This window comes from Magnolia sinica, chromosome 9 (genome assembly GCF_029962835.1).
Source record: "Magnolia sinica isolate HGM2019 chromosome 9, MsV1, whole genome shotgun sequence".
NCBI classification, from domain to species: Eukaryota; Viridiplantae; Streptophyta; class Magnoliopsida; order Magnoliales; family Magnoliaceae; genus Magnolia; species Magnolia sinica.
In genome coordinates, this window is record NC_080581.1 from 70223323 (window position 1) to 70250713 (window position 27391).

General features: G+C 40.1%; 1 protein-coding gene across 4 annotated transcripts; it reads right to left on the reverse strand.

Moving 5' to 3' along the window:
• Positions 1 to 2970: 2970 nt before the first annotated feature.
• Positions 2971 to 25987, reverse strand: LOC131255618 (uncharacterized). Of its 4 annotated transcripts, none has more exons than XM_058256366.1 (7): positions 25799 to 25987; positions 15374 to 15718; positions 15057 to 15125; positions 10268 to 10413; positions 8169 to 8445; positions 5450 to 5722; positions 2971 to 3658 (listed from the first exon to the last, which is right to left on the reverse strand). In XM_058256366.1, exons 2-7 carry the CDS (start codon positions 15680 to 15682, stop codon positions 3176 to 3178), a joined length of 1557 nt encoding a protein of 518 aa, XP_058112349.1. In that variant the 5' UTR covers positions 15683 to 15718; positions 25799 to 25987; the 3' UTR covers positions 2971 to 3175. The 4 variants fall into 4 exon arrangements, with proteins under 4 accessions (XP_058112349.1, XP_058112350.1, XP_058112347.1 ...); XM_058256367.1 differs by lacking the exon at positions 25799 to 25987 and adding an exon at positions 24550 to 24675; XM_058256364.1 differs by lacking the exon at positions 25799 to 25987 and adding an exon at positions 22148 to 22266.
• Between the last annotated feature and the right edge of the window lie 1404 nt (positions 25988 to 27391).

A 27391-nucleotide genomic window follows, 5' to 3' on the forward strand; every position in this document is an offset into this window, starting at 1 on the left:
TGCCACCATCACAAAAAGATTACTAGGAACTTTTTTAGACTCAAACCAAAAGGAATTCTCTTGATAATCTAAAGTTCCACCTACGAAATGAAATAGAGGTTAGGGCGTGTGATAAAAAGAGCCAACGGATGGCTTCACCATGGTCGATATAATTGAGGGTAGAAAAGATTAGAAAAAAGAAACCTAAACATCCTCACCACTTGTTTGCCAAAAAAAAAAAAAAAAAACCCAAGTATGAAAAGCAGACATAAGAATCAAGAGAGAATAAAGCTATTGCAGAATTAACATCAGTTACTTTTTGTGTGTAAAATCAGGACATCACATCATGGGAGATAGGGTCATCATCAAAAGAAATGCTTGTCAAAATGTCAAATCCAGCAAATTAGTAAAGATTAAAATGTAGCAATAGTCTCTAAAGTGAGATAGCTAATAAATTGTCTTTAAAGATTGTTTGGATTTGGGCAAAGTTGTATCCCAACTAGTAGTCATGAAAAGCCGTTAGTATCTATTGTTTGTCGACTCCCTTCTACTTAGGAACCAATGCAGATTTGAACCAGGAATGGATTTGTGATTGTGTTGACTATGGATTAGGTGTCTCTAGTTGAGAGGTGAACTACTTGCCCATAGGGGTGTCAATGGGCTGGGCTTGGGCCTGAAAAATCAGATTTTTAAATAAGGCCGGCCCGACGGCTTGGCCCGAAACGGTTCTAAATCTGAGATGTGACCTACTGCAAGCCTGGCCGGTTGACAACCCTACTTGTAGATGACACTATATAATTTTGGTGCATATGATTATCATATTTATCTGTGCACTTGTGTGACATATTTCAATGTACGGAGTATTTGACTGCCTAAGTTCAAGCATCCCTCATGTGCATATATAACATGGTCAATTATTAAGAAGTAAAAAAATGTAGCACGAGTCAAATAAGTCAAACGTAAGTGTGTAACCATTTTAATTTCTCCACGTGTCCTAATAAATCTTGTCTATCATCTTTGTGTGTTTGACAAACAATGAATAAAACACTAGTCAACAACAACATGCTCATGACCAAATCCAAATAAGCCTCAAAGTCCAAAAACTCATGGACAACAACTAATGGTGGCAATGGGCCAGGCTAGGGTTGGCCCTAGTCTCCAAAGCTCCAGCGGGTGGACCTAGCTCAAATCAAGTTAAAAAGCCCTTGGCCCTTTTAGTCCTGGTCCGTCACCGCAACCCTTATAACAAAAAGGGTGAAATGGTGAAGGATTTAAAATGTTCTAATCTAAGAATTTTTAGAGGTATTCATTTTATCCATGACGAGTCCAGCGTAGGATTGGTTCTGATAACTGAAACATAATTGAGAGTGACTTTAAATTACACATGTGGAGTCAATTGCAAAAGATTTAGAGACAGTTAATTCATTTGTGCATAATGTGGATGGCCAACATGATGATTAGACCGTCCAACAAGCTGGGCCTTGTCATTTGTCAAATGCCCACATGGCCCACCCCAAACACCATACAGTAAACAGGAAGTGGTACACCTAATGGGCTGTTTGGATTCCACACATACATTGTTGTGGACCCCACATAAGTTTGTGTAAATGGAAATCCTGGTACCGTGAACGTTAGGCAACCTCCACCGGATGCATGGTTTGGATTCTACGTCCACATTACGGTGGACTCTACAGAAGCTCGACAGCATTGGAATTCGCATACTTTCCAAGAAGGTATGTAATCATTCCCCCTTGAGATCAAAGCCATTATGTATTTTCTGATTCCAAGGTTAAAGCTACTTCTAATCTCACACGTTCAACTGGATGAAAGTCTCATTAGCCTCAATATATGATCATCTCATTAAGTAAAGATGAATAATCACAGACATTCCATCCGTTAATTTTGTTTGATGTGTCCAAACCCGACTAAAAGTCCGTTTGGATGAAACCTCCAGAAAAGGAGGTTCTCACAATTGTCACCGTACTTAAAATAGAGAAATACTCTAGTGCTGGATACTTGGACAGTTCAGTCCACTCATCCAGACCGTTCATTACATCCAACAAACTTTTCATATAGTACATTGGAAACATCACACCAATCCGAAAACATATTAACCAGTCAATCAATGGCCTGTAATATGGATAGTCAAGATTGTTTACACAAAAATAGGTCTAATCAACAATCTGATCCATCTGTTTGTTAGGCCCCGTCATGAATTGCGTATGATTCCAAAGAATCACTTTTGTTTGGCAATCATAACTATCCATTCATGTCTTGGAAAAGAGATGGCTACAGAAAATAAGGCTAAATCAAGAATGGATTGGATCATCTAATCAGTGAAATTTTTGTGTGGTAATCCCTGAAATGTGTTTCAAGTTTAATAGACAGTTCAGATTGATCAGTGGCCTGTCCAAGTGAACAAATGCAACTAGGAGCACCATAACTTATGGTGCACTGAGAGCACTGGAGCATTCCTTAAAATAAAGGATAGAACTAGCTGATTAGCTCCAAATCATAGGACCAGAATCAGACCTGATTATTGACACTTTGGATAACCAAAGATCCCCATGTCTAGCATATGAGCCATGCCAAACAAAGGTGGGCCCATCATGGAGATCACCTTGTGTAAAAATCAGGCTACTCCACACTTAAGGTGGGCTACATGTACACCGAATCAGACCACCAGCGCGTCTAATTTGAACAGTCCATTCTCCCAATACAGTGTACCCCACCGACGAGTAGACCGGCCTGATTTTTTTGTGATGGAATCATGGTGGGACCCACTTTACACAGCTTGGGCATCCTCCACATTTAACACGGGCATGTTTGCTGCAGCTGACAACCTGCATCGAGATCATTGTAATCAAATCCATGATTACCATAAAGTAAAACATGAATGAAAGAAAAAAAAAAAAAAAAAAAAAAAAAAAAAAACATCATTAATATCCTCATATTTCCTAGTAAAACTTCAACTCCCTCCTTTAAAAAGAAAAATAATAATAAATAAATAATAAAAAACATTCTCATACATTCAACTGATTGAATGCCTTTAGTAATCAAACCACCTTACTCTTTATTCCCACTTCCAACCATCAGACTCATACATGATCATCATCTTCCCTTAAGTTAGAAAATGACTATTAGATGAAACCCATGATTTAAACCTCAGGATTTCTTAAGCATCAGAGGACTACATTCAAACCTTCATATGAATAAATGTCTTTATTATCCCCATCATCTCACTCCCCGGAAACCGCCCAAGACACCCCCTTGCAGCTGCTATCTCATCACACTGACTAACCGAATCACCACCAAAAGCCTTACTACCCTCTCTTCGGTTCTCCTCCGATACCTCAAAATCTTCCCTAAGGTCTTCGCCAGCCTCTATGGAAGGCAGTGGAAATGAATCAAGGGGAGTTCCCATCACAACAGCCTCCCCACCCACTGCACTCACGTAGTCTGCTAACCGGCACAGCGCAAACGGGACAGGTTCAAAGCTGTGGTCCCCATACTCGACTGGTGTAGAATGATCTCCAGTGACACAAAGGAAGTAACGGAACTTTCCAGTCGATTCCGCTTGCCAGAGGAGCCTGGTGAGCTGACCGATTGCTCGGTCAACGGCTTCCAACCCTCTGACTTTCAACACGCTCGCTTTATCATGGCCAGCGTCATCTATTGCCTGTAGAAATAGAGACCATCTACATGTTCAGATTGCTCAAATAGCATGTGCAGATTGCAAGGCAAGGAGAAACTATTATAGTCATGTAAATGGATAGGGATGTAGAACAGATTTCAGATGATTAATGCAAATCTGGATGTCATTTTAATGTCATTTTTCCTTCCATCCACACAATGGAGAGGATGAAAACAGAATTAGAAGAAAAGCCTAAAAAGAGAAATGTTGCTTGTTCTGGGATTGGAAAAGTTCCTCCAAAGGAATGATATCAATGGAGGTTTGCTAGCCCACATGCAGCTAACATGCTAAACCAGCATGTGTTAGACATCTGAACCATGCAAAACTTGGAAGCAACCATTCAGATGATCCAACTCAAAAGAAAATTAGAGTAGACCCACTCAGAAGGCAGGTTACAAGCATCCGTAATGAGCGGACTGTTGGCAAGTTTCTTCAAAACATTCATTGCTTTCATTGAGCGGTTGCCAGCATAATGAGTGGACTGGCCTGACTTTTGTTCAGGGTCATCATCATGGTGAGACCTACCTTATGCGAGACTAAAATGCCCCATACATACCAGATCGGCATGTGAGCTTCATGTAGAGAGGTGGCATGTTGGGCTATGGATGAAGATTAGATTAAACACTTGAGTAGAAATGCAATGCCCACAAGAAAAACTGAAAATTGTTTAAAAATCATTGGAAAAGATTAAAAATATAAAAGCTAAGGATGATATTAGACACTATCATAATGTGCTAGGTAATGCAGGGGCATTTTCACACCGGGCTCGAGTGGAGTGACCTATAGGATGCAGGGGCACACTCGGGGTAGGCAGCCCGTGTGAGGCGGGTGGCTCGTGTGAGGTGGTACTCATGTGATGTGGGACCCACGAGTGGGGTTCGGCCGAGGTCCTAATCCATGGGATGTGGGGCCTGGGCTATAAGATAAAGGGATTCATTCGCCATTCTCTATCAGTTTGAGCTTTTAGAGCAAGTGGTTAAATCTCTTGCATCACTAGGTCACTCCAACAAGGCGTCAAAGATGACCATTACAGATACCAATAAGAAGCCGCAGGTATAGTTGCCGGAAGCGTGGAGCAATGCTACAACAAAGCCAGGTGTCAGAGCAGAGAAGTCTGTTAAAAAAATGTTAGCAAATGTGCAGAATTAGGAAGCATGAGCAGGAACATGAGACTGAAATCCAATTGGAAGTTGGAGCAGGAAACGGAAATGCAATTCAAAGCAGGAGGACCACCTAATTAGAAGGATTGTGCAGATAACGCAAAAAGCAAACTCTGACATCATAGAAGGTAACAGAAAGAAAACAGACATTCATAAAACAAAGAACACATGTAATAAATAAAAGACAGCCGAATTAGAAAATAGCCACGTCACTCTGTTCGAGGTGAAATAGATTTCATCCCTGCTATGGCTATATGTGCTATTGCGGTACAGTCTATGCAGGTTCCCGGCAGTACGGAGTGGGCACCAATGTGGATAAAATGTGGCCCAAAAGATCAGCCTGGTATAGTCCATGTCTCTTTTTCTTTTTTTTTTTGGTCATGCACATGTGGTAGACCTGATTGACCAGAGCAGCCTGATTTTCAGGTCAAGGCACATATCCCCAGTGGGGCACACCATATGAACAACTTGAATCTTTCTAGGAGAGAAGAATTCACAACCCTACTCTTACAGGTAGCCATCACATTTCTCATTGCATTTTGAACCACCATGCCATTTCATGGTTGTTAGGAAAACAGGAAACAATAAAGGGATTATATAATTCAACAGTTACCACCTTTATGTGAAGGAAACCAAAATCATATCCATCTGCACGACCTGCTTTCTGATCGTCCCCTCCTGGTACAAAAACACGAGGGCACGGCTGCAATGGAGCAGAAAGAGCTTTTGCAATAGCTGTTGCTTTGGAGGTTAGGAGCGTTCGATAATCTCCAGTTGCTCCAGGCGCTTCTAGAATATCAATTCCCAACGACAGGCCCAGCCCTGCAATAATCTTGGTTGGAGCTACCATGCATGGCCACAAACCATGCATCTGTTCAAATGCCGGAACCTGAAAAACATGAAAGCTGATGAGGGTAAGCAAAATTGAGAAACTCCGGCCCTTTTTACTACATGGCCACTCTTATTATTTCGTATGAAAGAGAAAGAACAATTTCAATCTAGTCATGTTCAACTGAACAGTTTTTTATTTCATAAAATCCACAGAAGCACCATCATTTCAAGCTAATCTAAATATTCTTTAGTCTGTGTTTGGCTGCACAAGTGAATTGACTTCCAAACATTCAGTTTAGTCAGGAACAAATTAGACAATTAATGACATTTCCTAATTTTCATAACGGCGAAGAAGCCCTCAGATTGCAGTTGCACAGGACTGCAATTTGGAGCTCAGAACATCAAATTTATTTGATACAGAAGGAATTACAAGCTGATCAACTCCACTTTATCAAACTAACAATTGCAATACAATTTGATAGTGCATCCAAACCAATGTTTCAAAATACAAACTGGACCGGACTATCATACTGTGTTGGAAAACAACAAGAACCAAAAACAAAAGTCCAGTTCACTTGAAACCTGGGTCAACTGGGATTATCAATTTTCATCTGTGAAAAATAACAAAAGTATTTATCCACTGTGCTAGATGTGTGTTGGATGTTTTATCTGTTCATTCTACTATTTACATTTTTGAATTTAAGCAAACATCCTGAGTTAGACGGTTCAACCCAGTTAGACTAGTTAGACTAATGTATGGACTGAATTGCCAATATATATATATATGTGTGTGTGTGTGTGTGTGTGTGTGTGTGTGCGCGCTTTGACGTCAGGTGTGATTTCTAAAACATGACACGTACACATTCTCAGTGTTGACATCAAAGCTTGATCAGGGAAAGAAACAAAAGGGAGAATGATTGAAGTGGAACCAATGATCAAAGCTCAATTTGGATGTAATGTGGAATGGCATTTTGGTGCAATCCGTTGCAAATCAAATAGCACAACAGAAGCAGCACCACTTATGAACCCAGTTTCAGCACCTCATTGAGTGCTGTGACTTTGACTTATCCATCAAATGGTCTTTCACATCCGGCATCCATCAAATGTAGTCTCACATCCGGCAAAGTTCAAGTCATTCGTAAACATAGCTCAATGCTAATTTCAGGTGGTCCAGAAAATATGGCTATGTCCAGACGCAGCCTAAAATACAAATAATCAGAGCACAAAAGGTAGAGGACCAGTACAACAGCTAGGCTTTGTTTGCCAATATTTGGCAGCTTTTAAGTTTCTTCATTACTTCTTTTTTTTCTTTTCTTCTTTGATAGGTAAGCTGGACTCAAACCCAAGATCTCAATGTTGAAACAGACCCTGTCTACCATTGAACTACGGGCTGAAAACCAGCCTCTTCATGTAATAAAAAGTCACTGAGAGTTATGAAAAATTCAAGTCAACTCAATGAAGATGTCAAGGGCATGACAATACTGGGACCCAAACCACTATGTACATGTGTGCATGTGTTGTTTGCCACCCCCCTTGTGCACAAGAACAAATTCACTTTTGGACTAGTCATTGATATGGTGACCATTGGACGATGGATTGGGTGCCTCTGGTAGAGAGGTGGAATTATTTGTCAATGATACTTTATAGTTTAGGTGCACATGAGGATCATATTTATCTGTGCACAAGCGTGACATGTTTCAATTTGCCATGTGGGGGAACGTCCCAGTTCAAGCATCTCACAAGTGCAGGTGTCACAATGAACTTCAAGCACTAAAAAATGTGGGACGTGTTAAATGTGCACATGGACATGTGTAAGTGTGCCACCAACCAACCTTTAATTTCCCACACGTGCCATAGTCCATCTTGTCCATGATCCAGGGTGTTTGAGAAACAAGGACAGAGCAACTAGTCAGCAACAACATTCCATGATTTGGTAGCCTCGACGGCATGCCATGGATTGCTGGTCAAGCCACAACTTTGCCAAGATCCAAACAGCCCTTGTATGCCTCCCTTTCATTGGGAAACTATGACAAAATAATTGTTTGCACGCTTCTCTTTGTTGTACATTGAAATCAAAGTCACTACAAGAGAATAGCTGTCACTAAGTAATAGGAATTTCCTACCACCCTCGTCACGACAAGGGCATTAATGTCAATAATAATCGACACTTCCTAAAGGATAAAGACTGAAACTAAACTACAATGACATTTCCTACTACGCATACCATTTTTTTCTTAATTACCACTGATCGGGATTTGTAAGAATAAGAACAAAATCCAATTACTAATGGTGGTTTCAATTTTGGTGTGCTGATGAGGTCTGCTGTGGGTGTTGATGCCACTACCATAGGTTCAAGTCCTCTTGTTCTGAGCTTAATAGGTTTTGGACTCCCTAAACTTCTTCTTTTTTGGACTCCCTAACTTAATATCCAAAATTTGTAAAAGAAACGAAAAACAATATTTAGATTAAATAGAGAAAGAAAAAAAAAAAAAAAAAACACAGACCTCAATTCGAATTCCACAACCTCGCAAGAGGACGACATTCGCAATGTTCTTCCCTTCTTCCGCACGTTTTTTATTTAATGGGTGAGAAACCAGTATTTTCGATATCTCCTTGGATAGCTCATTGACAACCACAGCCGTATTCTTAGCTTCCTCTGTATCATCCAGAGCTTCAGCTTTCAAAAGTAAGCGATTGTCCTTCAAAGGGTCTGTCCCTGATATATTTCCACTCAGCCTAGGCCCCTTCACAACCACCCCACATCTATGTTCCGTGGCGTATCTGCAAACAATGGTACTATTGTTAACCTTCTCAATTGAATTACAAGATGAGCATTGAGAAAATGATTCACACATTTCATTTATATGCGGATCAGTTATGACTAAAAACTCCTTCAGTTTTGGCCTACTTGAAGGAAACAGGAGAAGGTCTAAATAACCACATTATTCATACTTTAATTTAGAATTCTCAATTTCAGCGGAAAATGGAAAGCAATGCAAAGTGGTTGCATTTTTTACCTAGAAAAATAAGACGATTTTAGCAATGTTGAAATGAAGTTCTGCAAATGGGTATTGGAAAATCTTTTTTTTTTTTTCCAGAAACCCAGAAAAAAGAAATCCTTTACTTTCTGTTGTAGTATATATTTTTTGAACAGTCCAGAATAGCTCTAGAAACATCACTACTGAGCAATTAATTTTCTGAACTTTCAGGAAATGAATATGTTGAAAAAGCTGCCATCATTCATCATGACTGGATGCACATGTGAAATGAATTGCAAAGATATAGATTAGTCTAGAGAAAATGACAAAAGTTAGTAATATTTCATAGTATTCTTAATATAAAAAAATTACCCCACAAAATGCAGTTAGATTACTTGCACATACCTTCTTGGAGACACTCAATATGAAGGCCATGGAAATTATAATTTAGTTAATGTCAACCGCTGGTGCAAGCTTATAGTACTTGGGAACTCCCTTGTCTCTCCACTACCAGTGTTGGGATTCCCAGTTGCTGTAGGCTTGCACCAGGGGTCGATATTGAAGAAGTCATAGTTTTGATTGACAAGACGAGAGAAGGTGCAAGCACAAAGCCAAATTTATGGAGGGGTGCTTTAGAATCTAAATGATTTAAAATTAGTGGGATTAAAACAGAGCATATGAAGTGCAATTTGAGTGACAATAGGAGTGGAGCTAAGGATTTAGTTAAAATTGATAACCAAGAAGTTCCACAAAATGACCACTTTCAATATATTGGGTCAATAATTCTGCAATTGGGGAGATTGAGAAGGATGTTGCCCATACAACTCAAGCTAGGTAGAAGAAATGTAGATGTGCCTCTGGAATTTTATGTGGTCACCGTATACCACTTAAATTGAAAGGGAAATTTTATAGGATAGCTATAAGGCTAGCCATGCTTGGTGGGACAGAATGTTGGGCAATTAAGGAACAACATGTATATAGGTTGAATGTAGCTGACATGAAGATGTTGAGATGGACGAGTGGCAATAGGAGGAAGGATAGAATTAGAAATGAGTGCGTTCATCTTAGGAGTAGCACCAATAAATAATAAGATGAGGGAAAGTAGATTTAGATGGTTTGGTCAGTTGCAATGGAGACCAAGAACCATGCCAGTTAGAAGGAATGGGTTGGTACAAGTTGAAGGCTCTAAAGTGGGCAAGGGGAAGGCCCAAAAGATGTGGGTGGAGGTGGTACGAAAAGATTTGATGACCTATAATCTAATTGAAGTTATAGCCTTGATAGAGTGCAATGGAGGAACAAGATTCATGTAGCCAACCTTAATTAATTAGGATAAGGCTTAGATGATGATGATGATTAGACTACTAAATGCAATTCAATTTGATGGTGCTTCCAAATGCACCTTGAAAACATTTCAAAATGAAAACCAGGTCATAGTCACTTAAGGGGAAAAAGCTCATTTGTCAATATGTGAGTAGTTTCACACGTGGAAAATCAACAACTGCTTGTTTTTGTTTTTTTTTTTTTTTTTCAGTTTTACTAAGAGATTCACTTTGGGTAAATCACTACATTTTTTCGTAATTTTTTCTCAAGTTAATTCAACACACTCCTAATACAAGCATTTGCACCTGACTCTCACTTCATATTCAGGAAAAGATGGAAGCTTCATCCCATCCAATGCTGCACATAGGATTGGGCCCTCTTCCTCAAAGTGCCTATCAGCCCTCCTGCTCGTAACAATCCCTGTGTTTTGATCCATTGTAGCAAAGTTTGACTGAATAACAGGAATAAGGTTGTGTTACAACATAAAACAAGTGCCAAAGTGAGAATTCTGTACTTCCTTCTTGAATAATAAAATTGCCACAAAAATAATAAAGATGGAAAATTGAGAATCATGGCATCAAATGATAGAACCAGCATAAGTTTGCATTCTGTTTTTTTTTTCTTTTCTTCTTTTTCTCCTTTTTTGAAAGGCAGAACCAACATAAGTTTACACACAAGCTTCATCAGATATTTTGTAAAATTTCAAGGAGGACAAAACTTTAAAGACTTCAGAATGAGAAAAATCTTGCAAATGATTGTTAAATTACCTACTACTCAGTAAGGGTGTCAACAGGTCGAGCTAGCCCTTAAGGTCTCCAGCCCATTACAGGTAGGGCTGTCAACAGGCCAGGTTCGAACCAGGGTGAGGTCTGTCCAAGCCTGGCCTGCAAGCTAAAACCTAGGCCCAAGTCCAGCCCGGGCCAGTGACAGGTCAAGACTAACAAGCCCAACCCCTGGCCATGATGTTTATGCATGGCCTGGGTCCAAGTATGGCCTGAGCCCAACCCTAGCTACCCTCTTTTATGCAAGATCAGGTTGTTCATTTGGGATACCCAATCATGCATGATTGACAAGAAATGCCCTTGAAGTCAAGTTCGGATCTAGCTGATGGGATCCTAGACGCAGCCCAAGCCTAGCTAGCGCGTTTAACAAACAGGCTAAAAGTTTACTCCCGGTCAAGCCCTCAAGCCTGGTATTTCAGCCCAAGCCCAGCCCAAAGCAGGCCAAGCCAGAAAGGCCAACGGGCCAGCTCAACCCATTGACACCCCTAATTACAGGTGGCTTCAAGCCTAGACTCTTGGCCCTAGACTCAAAATTCAAGCATGATACTAACAAGGCCAGGTTGGAGTCAAGGTTGTTCTGTCAAGTCGGGCCACGCCCTGGCCACATGTATAGAATGACATGGAGGCACAAAAACACTGCCTCCAAAGCCACCGGACCCACTCCCTCTGTGTGCGCGCGTGCGTGCACATGTGTCATTATCATCACTATCTTAGCATTTCACTTAGTAATTTGGAGTCAGTTTAATGGTAGATTAGCAAAATTTACAATCAGCTGCCAACCAAACATCAAACTTCCTCTTTTACCCAACTTTGGAACTGATGTTGACAAAGGCTCAGATTGACAGCATGTGAATCCACCAAAGTCCCACTCCGTACTAACCCCAACCAACTAAGGGTGGCAATGGGCCAGGTAGCTCACCGACCTGGATCTGGACCGGGCTTGGACCTACTAACTTGGCCTGTAGGCTAAGGCTTGGACCTCACATGCATGGTCTGATTAATTTTTGGGCCAGGTTTAGGCTCAAGTCATTTTAGCCTAACACAACCTGACCCAATGCTGCCTGACCTGAATTTTTATATACATTTGTTATATCCTACAAATATGCCATTCTAATCCTTAGGAAACTGTCTATCTTAAATGTGGATTGTTGGTTTCATTCCACTAAAATGTTTATTTTTTTGTGCATGCGTGGCCCACTTGATAAACGGATAGATTAGAAAAATTCAACGGCGAAATAGGGATTTTATCCACTTTTGGGTCGGGCTGGGTCCAATCAAGTTGGGCCCAAGCCCAAACAATTTGTTTCCAGCTCAGGCTTGGGCCTGATATGCTTGGCCCCTTCCGGGCCTAGCCTGGCCCAGCTCAAAACCGGCCCATTCCCACCCCTACAGCCAACTAATACACATGCACCCCAAATGGCAAGAAGCCACAGAGGCTCATTAGTGCAGCTCAGTGCGGCACCACAACAGCTGCACGTCAAGTTGCATGTGAAGGGTGGCATGGCACCTGTCATTGCTAGAAAACTACTCTCTCGATGAGTGAATCCCAGGATGCCTTTCCATGTCTCTGTGGAGTAAATTCATCCTTCCATTTATGCCAGCAGTTGTACAAATTTCCTTTACCAGTCCCCACATTATGTACTTAAGATCTTTACAATTCACATGGTTTTTCTATTGTTATCCAAAGGCCACATCACATTTCCTTCATAAATGTTTTGATTGCTCAAACATCCAATTGAATAGTCATTACTGCCATTGCACTATTCTCAGAGCAGGATTTCTAATTGCAACAGAAAGTAGGCAACAAAATGAGTCACCAAATTGAGACATGGCTGAAATAGGACTGGAATGAATTAAACGGAATGAAACTGAATGACACAGGATGAGAGCTCCAGGCGATTTAATACTTCAAAACCACTATATAAAACCATGTTTAAATGCTCAATTACAAAGTATATATTAGGAAAATAAATTACATAGTACACATTATGAGAGTATATTAAAATGCGAATTCATTGTAATCACAAATGTTCTTCATCATCATCATAGCCTTGTCCTAGCTATTTGGGGTTGGTTTCATGAATCCAGTTTTGTCAAACATAAAGACCGGAAACAGAATTTCTCACAACTGCTTGAAGAAAAGGTCAATGACCAGCTGTCAACCTAACATCAACCCCCTCCTGCAAACCTCCCACTTCACTCCAGGCCAGGACCCGGCTGGTGCATTGCACCAGCGAAGTTAGTAACTGCAAACATTCATTTCAGTTTATTTGGAAGTTGATACATGAATATCAAATTTGATCTTAGTGGTTCCTATCACTCTCCACAATCCCAGGATATAAGTGACACGCACTCATGGTTTGAAGGCCCAGCCTAAGGATCTTCGTGTTGTTGGACCCATTGCCCAAAAAATAAACGTCGACCATTTCATCCACCCTAACGATTCAACAAGTGGTCTGCAACTAAACAATTAAAATAAAATTGTTAAGATCACTATATCAGAGCAACTTTTAGGCTATTACCCACCCTGTGAGGGGGCCCACAAAATGGAGGGTACTGATCAACTGGCAAAATATGACACGTCTATGGAATGCATGGTCAAGATAAATATAGTCCCACAGCCATGAGACCAAGCCCGTTTCTTCATATCATTCCGGTATTACTCGTAAACTGAATGATCTCTACATATACGCGTGTTTGTATATGAGCACATGTTTCAATACACACAATCGACCTGAGAGTGAATTGATAACTAATAAACTCTTTATTGTGATAAAAATTTCTTAGTCCTGAGTCAAAACTTATTGTCATGGTAATGACTGCTAATCTTTCTGCATGTAATATGGTCATAATGTGACATGACTACTCAGTGTCATCTCTATAGAGGACCCAGACAAGTAGTTCTTTTCTTCTTCTTTTTCTTTTTTTGTTTTAAGATGATAATTTTATTTAGGAGCCGGAGGCTCAAAGGAAAAGAAAAGAAAACTAAAAACAGACCAACCCAAAATTACAAGCACCACTCCCTTATACAAGAGAACACCTTTCTAACTGTGGTTCCAATAGTTTCATTTCTGTCCCTAGAGCATCTGCCATTCCCTTTTAACCAAACACACCAAAGAACAGCCAGAAGAGCAAGATGCCAAATCCTCCTTTCATTGGAAAAGGGACCCCCCGACAGGCCAAGCCAAAAAAAAAGATCCTCCATGTAGTAATTTTACATTGCTAGGAAAAACAAGGGGCAGGAAAATAGGGGACATGGGATAGAAATCTTGAGCTTTAGGCGTCATTTGCTAAAGAACTGCTCCAAAGGTGTATGCTTCGATCCCTGATGCATCCAGGCCCCCAATGGAAAAGATTTTCCACTGACTATCGAAGGGCGGGCTGCCCGAAATGTCTGGGTGATAATCAGGTCCCTAAAATGTATCTGATAATTCTGATCAAATCCAATGGGATTGATTAAAAGATAATCAGACCGTGGGACCACTGATATGCATTGTTGGCCAATGGACCCCAGAAGTCATTCAATCAGATTGTGGACCCAAAAGCCATTCAATCAGATTGTGGATTCTAAAAGTGATCCCTGTTCACATGTGACCACTGTTCGCATGTTTGCATTCTTTTCCATAAATACACATGGTTAGCATGTTTAGCAAAGTTAGCTTCCTATGTTAATGAAAAAGTAGGAAAGTAGTATGTAAGGAACCTACAGATATATGCCATACGTGTGATTCAAATAACATGTTATCTTCAATAAACTTTTGTTTCTACTTCCACAGATTGGGATTTTTTAGAAGAGTGGTCCTATTATTTCTAGTGGTGTGATACCCTAGGAGGCTGTTGAGATCTCTTTAACAATCCCTAAGCAATTTTTTCTGTATGTGTTGTGATTTTTGAACAAATTTTCTGCTCCTAGCCTGGTTGATTTGTTCTTTAGTTGATTACTTAATATTCTAGAGTTGAAATCTTGCCCATGCTGAATTGTAACCTGATCTGTGAAACAAACCCCATGGGAAATACCTATTAAATTGTTCATAAACATCAACAATGGCCACATAAAAGAAACAGTTCACATCACACCAAGATTTGAAATTTTAGAAGAAAACAACAAATGAGATATGAACAGCCTCAAGTGTTGGACAAACCTGAGGTGTATTGTAACCCTCATACATTCATATAAAATTACAGAGATGAATGCAATTGTTTGACTAGTAGATGTATTGTAGTATCATACAATGTAACAATCATGGATATTTGCAAACAAAAATAAAATAAAGGACAAGGTTCGCTTGGGTGGCTCGCCCATGAGACTCACCCTTTCTTCCACACCATTTTGTGATCCAGACCAAGCATCTTGCAAGTCCCATCGACTATTGCGGATGGCCTACACAGCGAAATCACGCTGATTGAGATGCTCAAGCATCTATCCATGTGTCAAAATCTGGACCATTGTTTCTAACCAATCTTTGCATGGACTCTCTGTGACTAGTGAGATTTTTGCCACATGGCCTATTCACCATGTGAGCATCTAGAAGAACAGAATAGATCACCATGTGGTGGGGCAGAAGGGTCAAGCCTCTGTAGAATGTCTCAATCAAAACATGAGGAAACAAGAAGCCAGAAAGCACTGACCTTGAATGCAATATCTCCTGGGGACATTGCCAATCCGGCACCCATAGATTCAAAAGCACCTCGACCTCGATAGTAGATTCTCGGATCATACCCCAATAGTGAGAGGTGTGCAGTGTCGCTCCCGCAAGCCAAGCCGGGTTCAACAGGGTCCATGAGCCCATTCACTCCTGCCGAAGCAATGGCGTCCAAATTGGGTGTTTTGGCTACTTGAAGAGGAGTCCGATATTGGAATCTCGGCAGTGAGACATCGCCCAGTCCATCAATCAGTATAAATGCCACTCTTCTCCTGGGGGGCTCAAGAGTACCCATTTCTTCTCTTTTCTTCTTTTCGTTGTAGGAGAGAGGCTGATGTTAAAACAAAAGAAGAAAATGAAACTTAACAAATGACAGAGCTACCTGTGAGAGGTTTTCAATTTACGACCTTAAAAGCCATACAATATAGAAAATGTGACAAAGCAAGCTTAAAAATTCTCTCTATCCTAGTTGTGAAGTGAATATAGGAAGGAAATTCAAATATGTAAATTTACATCGCCAAAAATGAGTCTATTTTTCTTTTCTTTGTATGTTAGAACAGAAGTATTGCAGAATATATATCAGAAGATGGCATTTCTTTTCTCATGTAATCCATAAAAAGACCCAACTATATAAGGACACAATGAAGAAAATCAGCCATAAGAATATGTGAATTGTGTTATTATACAATCCTTGGCTTCATTCTATTTAGGTAGGGACTATCTTTCAATGATCAAGGCTATTGATCTGGTGGGCTGAACAGTAGATGAATGGACCACGAATCTCCTCGATTTAATAATCCTTGTCATCTGATTGGTGGGGTTTTCCCCCCTTTCATTGGACTAGTGGATATAGGTTACGTCTCATCCATTTGTAGGGCAACCACCAGATGATCAGGATTGTCAAATGGAGTGTTTTTGTAGCATCACAATACAAGGTTGGGCTCACCAAATTAACTTTCCGGGTCACTAAAAGACAGACCCACCTCTATGAAATGCGGTCGCAATCTAAAATGCAAGTTCGGGCCAAGCATTGTAAATCTACAGTAAATGGAACTCTTTCCACCTTTCTCTACATGGCACAACAAGATTTTGCAAGAATATTTGAAAATAGAAATAAAATTCATTGCTTGTTGGACTACCCAAAAGTATAGTCCAAATTTCGACTCTACAGCATCGATAACAAGAACCATTCAGTTGGTAGTCCCAATTCAAATGGTCTAGAATATAATTAAAAAAATAGAAATAAACCCCCAATTGGACAAACTTCTCCACCCATCCTACCGACACCAAAAAACCTATCGATTCTCGACATCACAACATGATCTTGCCCATTAGACCAAGTATATTTGCCATCACCCATTGGGAGGTCAATCGGCTTATGCATACCTACCCACTCCGAGAAATCCATCATGTTGCATATAATTCTCCCACCGTTGAACATTTCATAGGTGAATATTGTCATCTTAAAGTTGCCCCTCACACACCCTAGTAAATTAAACCTGTCTCGAACTATGCAAAGCTATGCCCAAAACCCGTACCTCATTGCTGCCAAATTTGGACCATACACCGCCGTGAACATCCATTATAAACCGGTCATCACGCCCTTCAAAACAACCATGACAAAGAAGTTTCCTCCACACCATTCCTCCTCAACCCAAACATTTGAATCCCCACGATCCCTCCGACAAAGCCAACAGGCTAACATCCATCTTCTTGTCAATAGCTTGAAGCTTGGTTTCGTTATTGCCTGAGCTTCCAATCTTCGAAAACCATCTTCATTTGGACACTATTCTTCCCCTCCTACCCTTCCTTGTTGCACCTGATGGACCTCTTGAATAACAATTAACATTTGAGGCAAGATTTACCAGCTCTCTATGGCCTTTTGGAGATCTCTGAACCTTTCTTTGTAGAACAGGTTGTCTTTTGGTTAGTGCATTTTTCAACGAACTGCAAAAGTGTAGTAATCCTCATTGCAGTCATCAAAGGCCACTCCAACCATCCTCTCCACATGGTTCAACGCTTCCCTTATCCACCGCTTCCTCTAGCCATCAAGAGGTGACCTGCCACCCTATCGCCAGTTGCTCTATCAATGCCCATCTCCACGCCACTTCCGACTGCAACATGCAGTGGTGCAATATCCGGCACCTCCCTTAAGAGCCCTCCATTGCCCTGATCGCCTTGATTTTCTCGCTCAGTTAACCCTCCTCCCATCCCCAGCTCGCCTACTTGAAAGACCACCACCATCACTCGCGACATCCCTTCAATATCATTCGACACTCTACTACTTATAACAATGTCTCTTCCCTGCTTGGGGCCCACCGCCACCATCAAGGTGAGCAACAAAGCCACCATCATCTTGAGTATAGGAGATGGACTTAAAGGGAAACACACCTCGAACTCAAAGGTTTGAGACACATCCCCAAAGCTAATCATTTCGAGGAAAGAATCACATGAGCCAAGAGAGGCACATGCAAGAGGTTGTCATCTTAAAACTCGGCAAGGACACGTGGTGTGCTCTTTGTCTCCCTACCGACAACCGTCACCTCAAAAGTGACAATCAGGGGACACGTGTCATCTGACCCTGCCACCTCAATGCCAAGCCTACTAAGCACATGACACCCGAACCTATGTCTCCTCCGTTAGACCCTCTCCTCCGAGAACCTGACGACTCCTCCGAACCTAACACCAATAGTTCCACAAGGCAAGCTTGCCTCTCTCCGCCCATCCGACTGACACACCACAGTTTGCCATCACTACATCAATGTCAACATCCTTCCCGCACATCACCACACTAACCCCTTCTACGCTACCTATCACTTGGCGGTGCCGGAGCACTGAGGGTGGATACCTTCTCCCATCGCCACTCCTATACACACCCAGGACAGACCTCCGGCACTATCCACCACCACATCTTCCCCCTTCCTCCCCCAATCTTGCCCTCTCACCTTCTTCATCACCCCAACTGACACCATTTCCTCACCAACCACAATAGAGATTCACTTCGGAACCATTATCGACTTCTTCCTCCTAAAGCATATTCTTGTCATCCCAACCTCTACTCATTCCATCACCAAATCTACCGCTACCACATCACCAATGCATGAACCAACCGTCACGAAGGCCTCCACGAATCAAAGTTCTAATGGCAACTCCCACACCTGGTACTGTGCCTCCTCCCATCTAAATGACAATCTATTTACCCATTTGTAAAGTCACACCACCAGCCTGTCATTGAACAAAACCCCAATGATAAGGCTTATATCCAACTCTACTTGCAAACTAAGAGAAATCCATACGTCATTCTCAAAGAGTGGTTTGAGTATGCATGCACCTTCTTCCACTCCCCCACAGTCGGAAAACCATTCTTTCACCTCTCCGATGGAGACATCGTCCTTCACCTGCTCCACCAAGCTCCACTGAAGCACTCCCTAGGCATTTTCCATCACCTTTGGTTGGACTCTCACAACTAGACCAGTGTTGGAGTCCTTCCCCCATATCCATATCTCCTCCCCCTTATGCTCCTGCTCCTCCTTTGGTTCTCCCCCTTCCTGCTCTGCACCAAGTGTATCCTTAGCCCCACGTCCCTATAGGAGATGCAAATCCTTGTATTACTTTCCCTTTCTTTCCCTGCCTCTCTGATGTCAACTATGATAACCCCCTCTTCCTAGCTAGGCCCCTAACCTTATTCCACTCCACCTTCTTTGGGGCCACTCGATTCACCATCTATAGTCCATAATAGGCATGTTGAACCGACAACCTTCTCCCTTTAAAGATTTTCCCATTCAATGTAGCCACTGCAGTGGGAACACCTTCTCTCTTCTCTAGACGCATGAACGCAAGCCACGGGCCTTCTAAGACCCTCTCGCCTATGGAACCACCATCTCCTTTACCAAACTGAAGCTGTCAAATACCATTTTGAAATGGAGCTCCATCACCCCTCTAAGAAGTTTTCCACAAAAAGGGTGGGGAGCTCAGGTGGGGACTCGGAAGAACTACTCCCCTTTCCTACCTCTAGCCTTCTTCTCTTCTCTACCAAAACCCAGTCTCCTACCTTCCCTCCCTCAGCAGCTCTCCTCCCCCCTTCCTGAGTTCCCTCGCCACCGCACAGCTACCCACCTTCTCCTCCACCTGCTCCCTCAGTGACAATCTCCTTTCCCCACCCCAATCTCACCACCACAACCCTCTACCTTTAAACTCCCTCTCGCCCGACTCATATCCCTGTTCCCTCTCCTTTCCCTTCCCTGGCTTCGATCCCCCATTCGTCTTCACTCCCTTGTCTAACTTCAGTAGGCACTATCCTTTCCCCATGCCGGCGTTGGTTCAAACTTCTTCATGCCCTCGTCTTTGTTCTGGATGTTCCCACTCATCTTCACGCCCTCTAATTTCGGTCGAGGGTATCCTTTGCCCATTCCAATGTTGTTTCAAACTTCTTCAGCCCTCGCCTCTATTCTAGATGCTGAGAAAGATCGACTCTCACACTTCCCACTTTCAAGACCATCCTCTGCAAAACCCATATTGTTCTCTCTCTCTCTCTCTCTCTCTCTCTCTCTCTCTCTCTCTCTCTCTCTCTCTCATCTCATCTTTTCCTATATGTGATGTGATGATGATGAAAGAAAATAAAACAAGAGAGAACGTAGAAGTAAGATGGACATTTAGGATTTCATCTATTTCTCCAAAGAGAGAAAAAAAAAACATTTACACTAACTAATTGCGATGGTTGATACAAAGACGCTAAGAAATTGTACTTCTAGCATACAAGTAACTCAAATTAAACCACCTAAAATTGTGAGCTGCAAATAAAAAATAAAAAATAAAGGTAACGAAACATTATTTAGAGAGCCCAATAAAACTAAGAGAGGAGAGAGAAAAAAAAAAAACTTACAGCTCAAACAAGATTACAAGCATCCACGGCATTAAAGCCAAAAACCCATTTGACCACATGAAACTTGACCTTTCTTACAACCTCTTCCATTGAACCGCTTTTATCACATGAACAATGAGTATTTTGTTCCCCCCAAATGGCCCAAAGAGTTTCCTTGAAGACTAGCCGCCAAACAACATTTCCATCCTTTCCAACTCCACCATGCCATGCCAGGAGAAAATCCTTGATAGATCCTAACCAGTGTTCTAAATAGCACATAACATATTGTGTACCCTTCAGCCCTCTATAGCATGTAGTGTAAGCTATGTCACGTGTAGCATAAGCTACACAAAACTTCTAGTTTTTAATTAAAATTTTGGAAAAATATTATAAATAGTTAGAATAAATATTAAAAAAGCAAAACATAAATATAAAAATTGCCTTAAAAAATGCTTTACTTTTCAAGTAAAAGAATGCCAATCCACTTATTTTTAAACCAAATTAAATCACTATCATATCAACAACTTTCTAAGCAAACTACGCTAATTAATGATGTCTAATTGAAACCACCAGTCACAACTCATAGGTATAAACTATATTATAAAATTCCCCAAATTCTCAAATTTCAAACCACTTCTAAACAATGTGTCATATCTACCATTACGGGGCTCTAAAAGCCGTTATGTAAAGGTAATGGTGGAAACTGTTACATGTTATGGGTCCATAATGGATAAAATTGACCCATAACTCTCGTAAAGGCCATAACGGCTACAAGTTTTTTGGGGTTTTTTTCATTTTTTTTTTTTTTTTTTTTTTTTTTTTTTTTGAGAGAGAGAGAGAGAGAGAGAGAGAAATTCTAATAGCCCTTATGACCCGTATCGTAAAGGTAAAGATGATGGTCGTTACAGCCAATGTTGTCAAATTGCATATGCAACCGCATATATATATATATATATATATATATATATATATATATATATATATATATATATATATATATAGAAAAAAAAAAAAAAAAAACAAAACAAAAAATAAAGGAAAAAAATTAAATGATAATAATAAGAAATTAGGAGAAACTTCCCTAAGTGATTAGATGACTAATTTTACATATCTTAAATTCATTTGAAAGAAATAAAATCAATTCAACTATGAATGAAGTACATCAACAATCAACAATATATTTAACAAAGCAGTCAACAAGCTATTTAATATACAAATACAATTTACAAGTTCCAACTTAATGTTTATACATTACTTACAAAATAATACTAATAGTCTAATGTCTAACACTATATACATTAATCCATTTTCCACGTGGCAGTGGCATTCAATCACCATAATTGTCGCATAATTGTCGTCAAGGTCATCTCATTCATCGTATACTTCATCTTCTTCTATTTCTTCATCATCCGTACAAATTAGTATTTCATCAACATCCAATGGTTGATTTTCAACTTGATCATCTCCTTCCATCTCCTCAATATCTTCCACCGGCTGACTATGAACACACCCACACAACACCCCCACCCCCAACCCTCTTTTCCCTTCAAGTAGAAGTACATTTCTCACGTGCCGATCCAAATGCAATATCTTCAAGTTGGGCCCATGTCAGATTATCCCCAGCAAAGACTAGGTCCTCCGTCTCTACGAGCCACTTATTATCTGCATTCACATCATCTAAGCATATAGGATCATAGAAACTAGGCTTTTCTCACCTAGCCTAGAATCGTTCTCATAGCTTCGGGTTATATTGAATGAAAACCAAGTTGTTGAGCTTCTTTTATTCAAGATGATTCATTTTTGGGTGTGAATCTACATAAAAGATAGTGCATTAGCCTACTTAGACTTAGACTTAGTTATAACTTTTAACTCCTTAACTCTAACATTTTCCAAACTTACCGCCTCAAACATGCTCCAGTTGCGCTAGCAACCGCTAGCAAAACATGTGAGTCCAATAATCCTCATTCTGGCTTCTTTAGAACTGAATCTTTTCCGTTCGGGACCACTCCATGGTCAACCTACCAGTCAATTGAGAAAAAAGGTTTAAGCAGGTTAGACTTTGTAGATTAGATTGTAAAAAAATATTTGTACGAGTCTAAGATGTTCATACTTGGCAATTTCATTGTCCTATGCTTGATTACTATATCTCTTTAGAATATACCCTCACTCTTTGTATAGAAGTCTAGTAGAGCTGAAATTCTGCCCTGTTTTTCTTTATCTGGAACCATTCTTTCCAACACGTTAAGAAATCCAACCATATGTATCGTTTTTTCTTTTATCGAATAATACATATGAATTAAAGATGTAGGCATTCGAATACAATAAAGATGACATTTGGTTGTCCCGTTTTCTATCTATAATATCTAAAATGAACCTGTAACCATGCTCTCTATAATTAAAATATTCCATGATTTTATTTCTCGCCCTCTCCATCACATATATGTAACCCATTGGTGGCTTCTCATCCCTGTCCACCAATCGCAACACAGTGACCAAGGATTCATACGCTTTTAGTACCTTTATTACTTGTGTCCAAAAATATTGCGAAAGGATGGTGTGTTGGACTAGCTTCTCTTCAATCGTCTTTGACCAAGGCCGATTAGTCCAATCAGCCGACACTACAAATCTTCTAAGTTCAGATTTTTTTAATGCAATTTTTATAGTGTTAAGAAAGTTGTAGCGAAACGGGTAACAACTAGATGTAACAATTTATACCCAATGTGTTTTCTCATTTGATAGAGAAGGGCATGTTTGTACATAAAAATTGTGAGTCTTCTAACCCTCGTAATCACATTTAAATATAACCTACCTATGTCTTCTAGTATAAGATCAACACAATGGGTCGCACACGGGGTTCAAAATAAACGGCGTCTCTTCTCCATAAGAAGATGATCAGCAACTATATATGAGCTTGTGTTGTCTATGATTACCTAGACAACATATTCTTTTACTACTTCCACAACTACATTATCTAGTAATTTAAATAAATAATCTGTCATATGAAGATGGCTCAATGCATCCACGGACTTTACGAACATTGTCTCAGTTAGACAATTCACCAAAAAGTTTATTAGCGTCTAACTGTATTTATCGGTCCATCCGTCGACCATGAGGGTACAACCATAGGTTTTCCACGATTCCTTATATTCGACTATGAAACTTCATGCATAATCAACCTCGGCTTTGAGGCACGTCTCCCTCACTTCATAATATAAAGGAGGCTTAAACCCAGGTCCAAATTGACCTATTGCATCAACGATAACCTTGGAACTTTTCAACTTGATAGTTTTGAAAGCAACATCGGCTTGGTATAGCCACTTAGCAATATATTAAATCGTGGTTTTCCTATCTTTTTGCTTGTATCGATTTTCTATTGCGGTTCGAGTGGGTCCATTACCCCAACCACTTAGGGAAATGGTTGTGAAGGTTTGTTATGGAAGAAGGAAGAATGTGGAGGGAAGTAATTGCTAGCAAGTATGAGACTTAGGGTAGAGTTGGTAGGTGAAGGACTCTTCTTATTACAGGGAGTCCGGCTTGCTTCGGCCCTTAATAAAATTCTAAATTTTCACACACACACACACACACACACACACACACACACAATGAAGAGCATTGCGGATGGTCCAAGCACAACCAAAATTCTCTAAGAAGGAAAAAATCCAAACCTTTCAATCATTGTCCCAAAAAAAAATAAAAAATAAAAAACAGAAGGATTCGATCGTTAAAATCTTCTCATCTTAAAGATTCTCAGTGCACACGGCCCATTATATCAATGCCTAGGATCACTGAACGATAGGTCCTACTACCAAAAAACTGAAAACCTGAGCAAAGTATACATTAAAAAAAAAAAAAAAAAACTGACATTTCGGATTTTCCATGAGCTTTTGGAATGTTCATGACTTCCCATTGATTTCCTGTGTGGGTTTCTCTTCATATGAAATCAGATACAAGTGGAAAGTCTAAAAATCTGAGAGAGAAAGAAATCAAAATTTTCATAATCAAGAGCAGAAAGAGTGCCTCTAAAAGATTTGCACTTTGAAAATAAAACCAGATTTCTTTTTCCTTTGAATGGTGTTTGAAAATCAAATCAAATCCATTCTATTCACTGTTTGTTTGTTTCTTTCTTTCTTTTCCGTGTTCTGTCAGAAGAATGAAGCCCACACTATACTCTCCAGATAATTTTTAAAATAATAAATAAATAAATGAATAAATAAACTCATTTTCCTCAAAAGAGTCTCTACTATAATAAAAATCAAAAATAGAAATCATAAAATCCCAGGAAAGGGAAGGAGATTGTGTACAATGCTCGACCCAAGAATATCATCAGTTTCACAGGTTCTTAGTCTGTACAAGATGAGCCCATGGTTAAGTGATCCAAACCGTTGATATCATCATCTCCACCTTGGATAGCCCAGTCACCAAAAATTTTCCAACCTTCCAATCAGTGCAGAAAAATATACAGTTAAGAAAGAAAGATTCGATAGCTACAATCTTCCCATCATGGCGATTTTCAGTGCATGGGGCATCCATGGCGAGGCCCATCACATCAAATGGTTAATGTCATTGAAAAATAGGCCCTACTCTAGAAAAACTGAGAATCTAACCAAAATGTACATAAACAACCTCTGAAACTTAAGATTTCCCACAGAATTTTGGAAGACTCGTGATTACCGATTGATTTTCCTTTATGGGTATTTCTTCGTATGAAATCAGAAGCAAATGGAAGTATAAAAATCTAACAATGAATGAAGAAAAAAATTAAAATTTTCACTGTCAAAGAGCAGAAAGAATTCCACTAGAAGCTGTTGATTTTTTATTTTTATTTTTTCCTTTTATTGTCTTTGGCCTCTGAAAAGAAAAACAGGATTGAATTGTTCTTCCTATGGAAAATGTTTGGAAAATGAAATAAAATCCCTTCTGTTCATAATTTCTCTCTTTTACTTCTGTTCTGTGGGAAGAATCAAGCCCGCGTGCTCTCCAGAGTATCAAATAACTCATTTTCCTCAAAAGAATTTATCTACTATAATCAAAAACCAAAATAGAGATCATAAAATTCCAGGAAAGGGAAGACGATCCTATACAATGCTCGACCCAAGAATATCTTCAGTTTCTCAGGTTCTCAGTCTGCAGAAGCAGAGCCCATGGTTTGGTGATCCAAGCCGTTGATCATGACCCCCACTGCATATAGCCCAGGCACGAAAAAAAATTCTAATCTTTCAATCGGTATCCAGAAAATATTCGATAGCTACGATCATCCCCTCTTGGAGAATTTCAGTTCATGGGGCATCTATGGCGGGGTCCATCGCATCAACGGTTAGGATCACTGAAAAATAGGCCGCTCTTGTGCAAAACTGAGAACCCAAGCAAATTGTACATAAACAACCTCTGAAATTTCAGATTTTCCACTGGATTTTAGAAGAATCGTGACTTCCCTTTGATTTTTCCTTTGTGGGTTCCTCTTCTTATGAAATCAGAAGCAAATGGAAGTATGGAAATCTGAGAATGAAAGAAGAAAAGATATTATTCACAATCAAAGAGCAGAAAGAATACCTCTAGAAGCTGTTGATTTTTTTTCTTTTTTTCCTTTTATTGTCTTATTCCCGTTTTCTTCTTTCGAGGAGTGTTTGGGCAATTAAATCGAATACACCGTGTTCATGATTTCTTCTTCTTCTGTTTTTTAATCGTAGAGATGATTGAAAGGAAGAGACAGGTTGGGTTTTTCTATGAGAAGAATCAGCTCGCTTTCCAATGCGCACTCGCTTAACTTGGACGCGGATTAGCTGTTACCCGGGAACACCTTAATGGGTGTTACCCTAACTGTATGGGGCCCACCTTGATGTATTTTTTATATATCCACGCCGTCCATATGATTTAGAATATAATTTTATGACGTAATACTAAAAATTAGGAAGACCCAAATCTAATCTAGAAAACACCACTAGAAACCGTGATGAATGGCCATTAAAAACTTTTTCATGGGCCGCAAAAATTTTGGATCAATCTGATATTTGTATTTATTTTCCATTCATCTAGATATACTTGAAATTATTAACAATTTGGATTGAAAATAAAAATTATAAAAACCTTATGATATCCCTTTGGAATTTTTAATGGTGAAGCACTCAATTACCACTATTTCCTGTGGTCTGGCCCACCTGAGATTTTGGAAACGCGAAATAAAATGTACTGGAGAAACGGATGGACGGCGTGGATACGAAACAAATCATAAAAGGTGGGCCCGTTGGTAAGGGTAACAGTGGAAGCGGATTAGCTGGTGTACCACACATTAGCTGGTGTATTGACGTCAACAAGTTCTGTGGGTGGCATTAAGTTGTATGCGTTATATCCAAACCGTTCATTTATCTGGTGAGCTCATCGTAAGCCTTGAATCAGAAAAGATGGCAGATAAAAAGTTCAAGTGAACCACACTGAAAAAAGGAGGAGGAGACTGAACGTCTACCAGGTCACGGAAGTTTTGGATCAATATAATATTTGTTTTTACTTTTAATCCAGGTGTCTTTAAGCTTATGATGGAAAATAAATTTACGGTGGGCCCAACAAATGTTTTAACCGTGAAAAACTTTATCTCAGCTGCTATATGTGATGTGGTCTATCTGAGCTTTGGATTTGATTCTTTTTTGGCTCATGTTCTAAAATGATATCACCTAATGGATTACCGGTGTGGACATAATAAATACATCATTGTGAGGCCCAGGTAATTTTGATCACCTTTGAACCGATCGTACAGCTCGGAGCTGGAGGAGTGTCGCGCTCGTCTTCGCACGACACGTACCCACGGCAGATATACAGCTGGTCTGTGGTACACCAACGAATCCGCTTCCACGGATTGGCTAGTTCCCCTGCCTTCACCCAATGGCTGGCTGGTGGTCGCTGCACCGTGGGCCCTACCATGATATGACATGTGTTTCATTCATGCCGCCCATCTATTTTTCTAGATCATAAATGAAACAAAAAATTAGGTATATCACAATCTCAAGTGTACGACCTTACAGGAAACAGTGTTGAATGAACGTCGATCATTAAAAACTTTTTGAGAGATATAAAAGTTTTTCTTTTGTAAATCAATTTGGTCTTTGTTTTTCCCTTCATCTGGATCTGTATGACCTAATCAACAGATTGGAT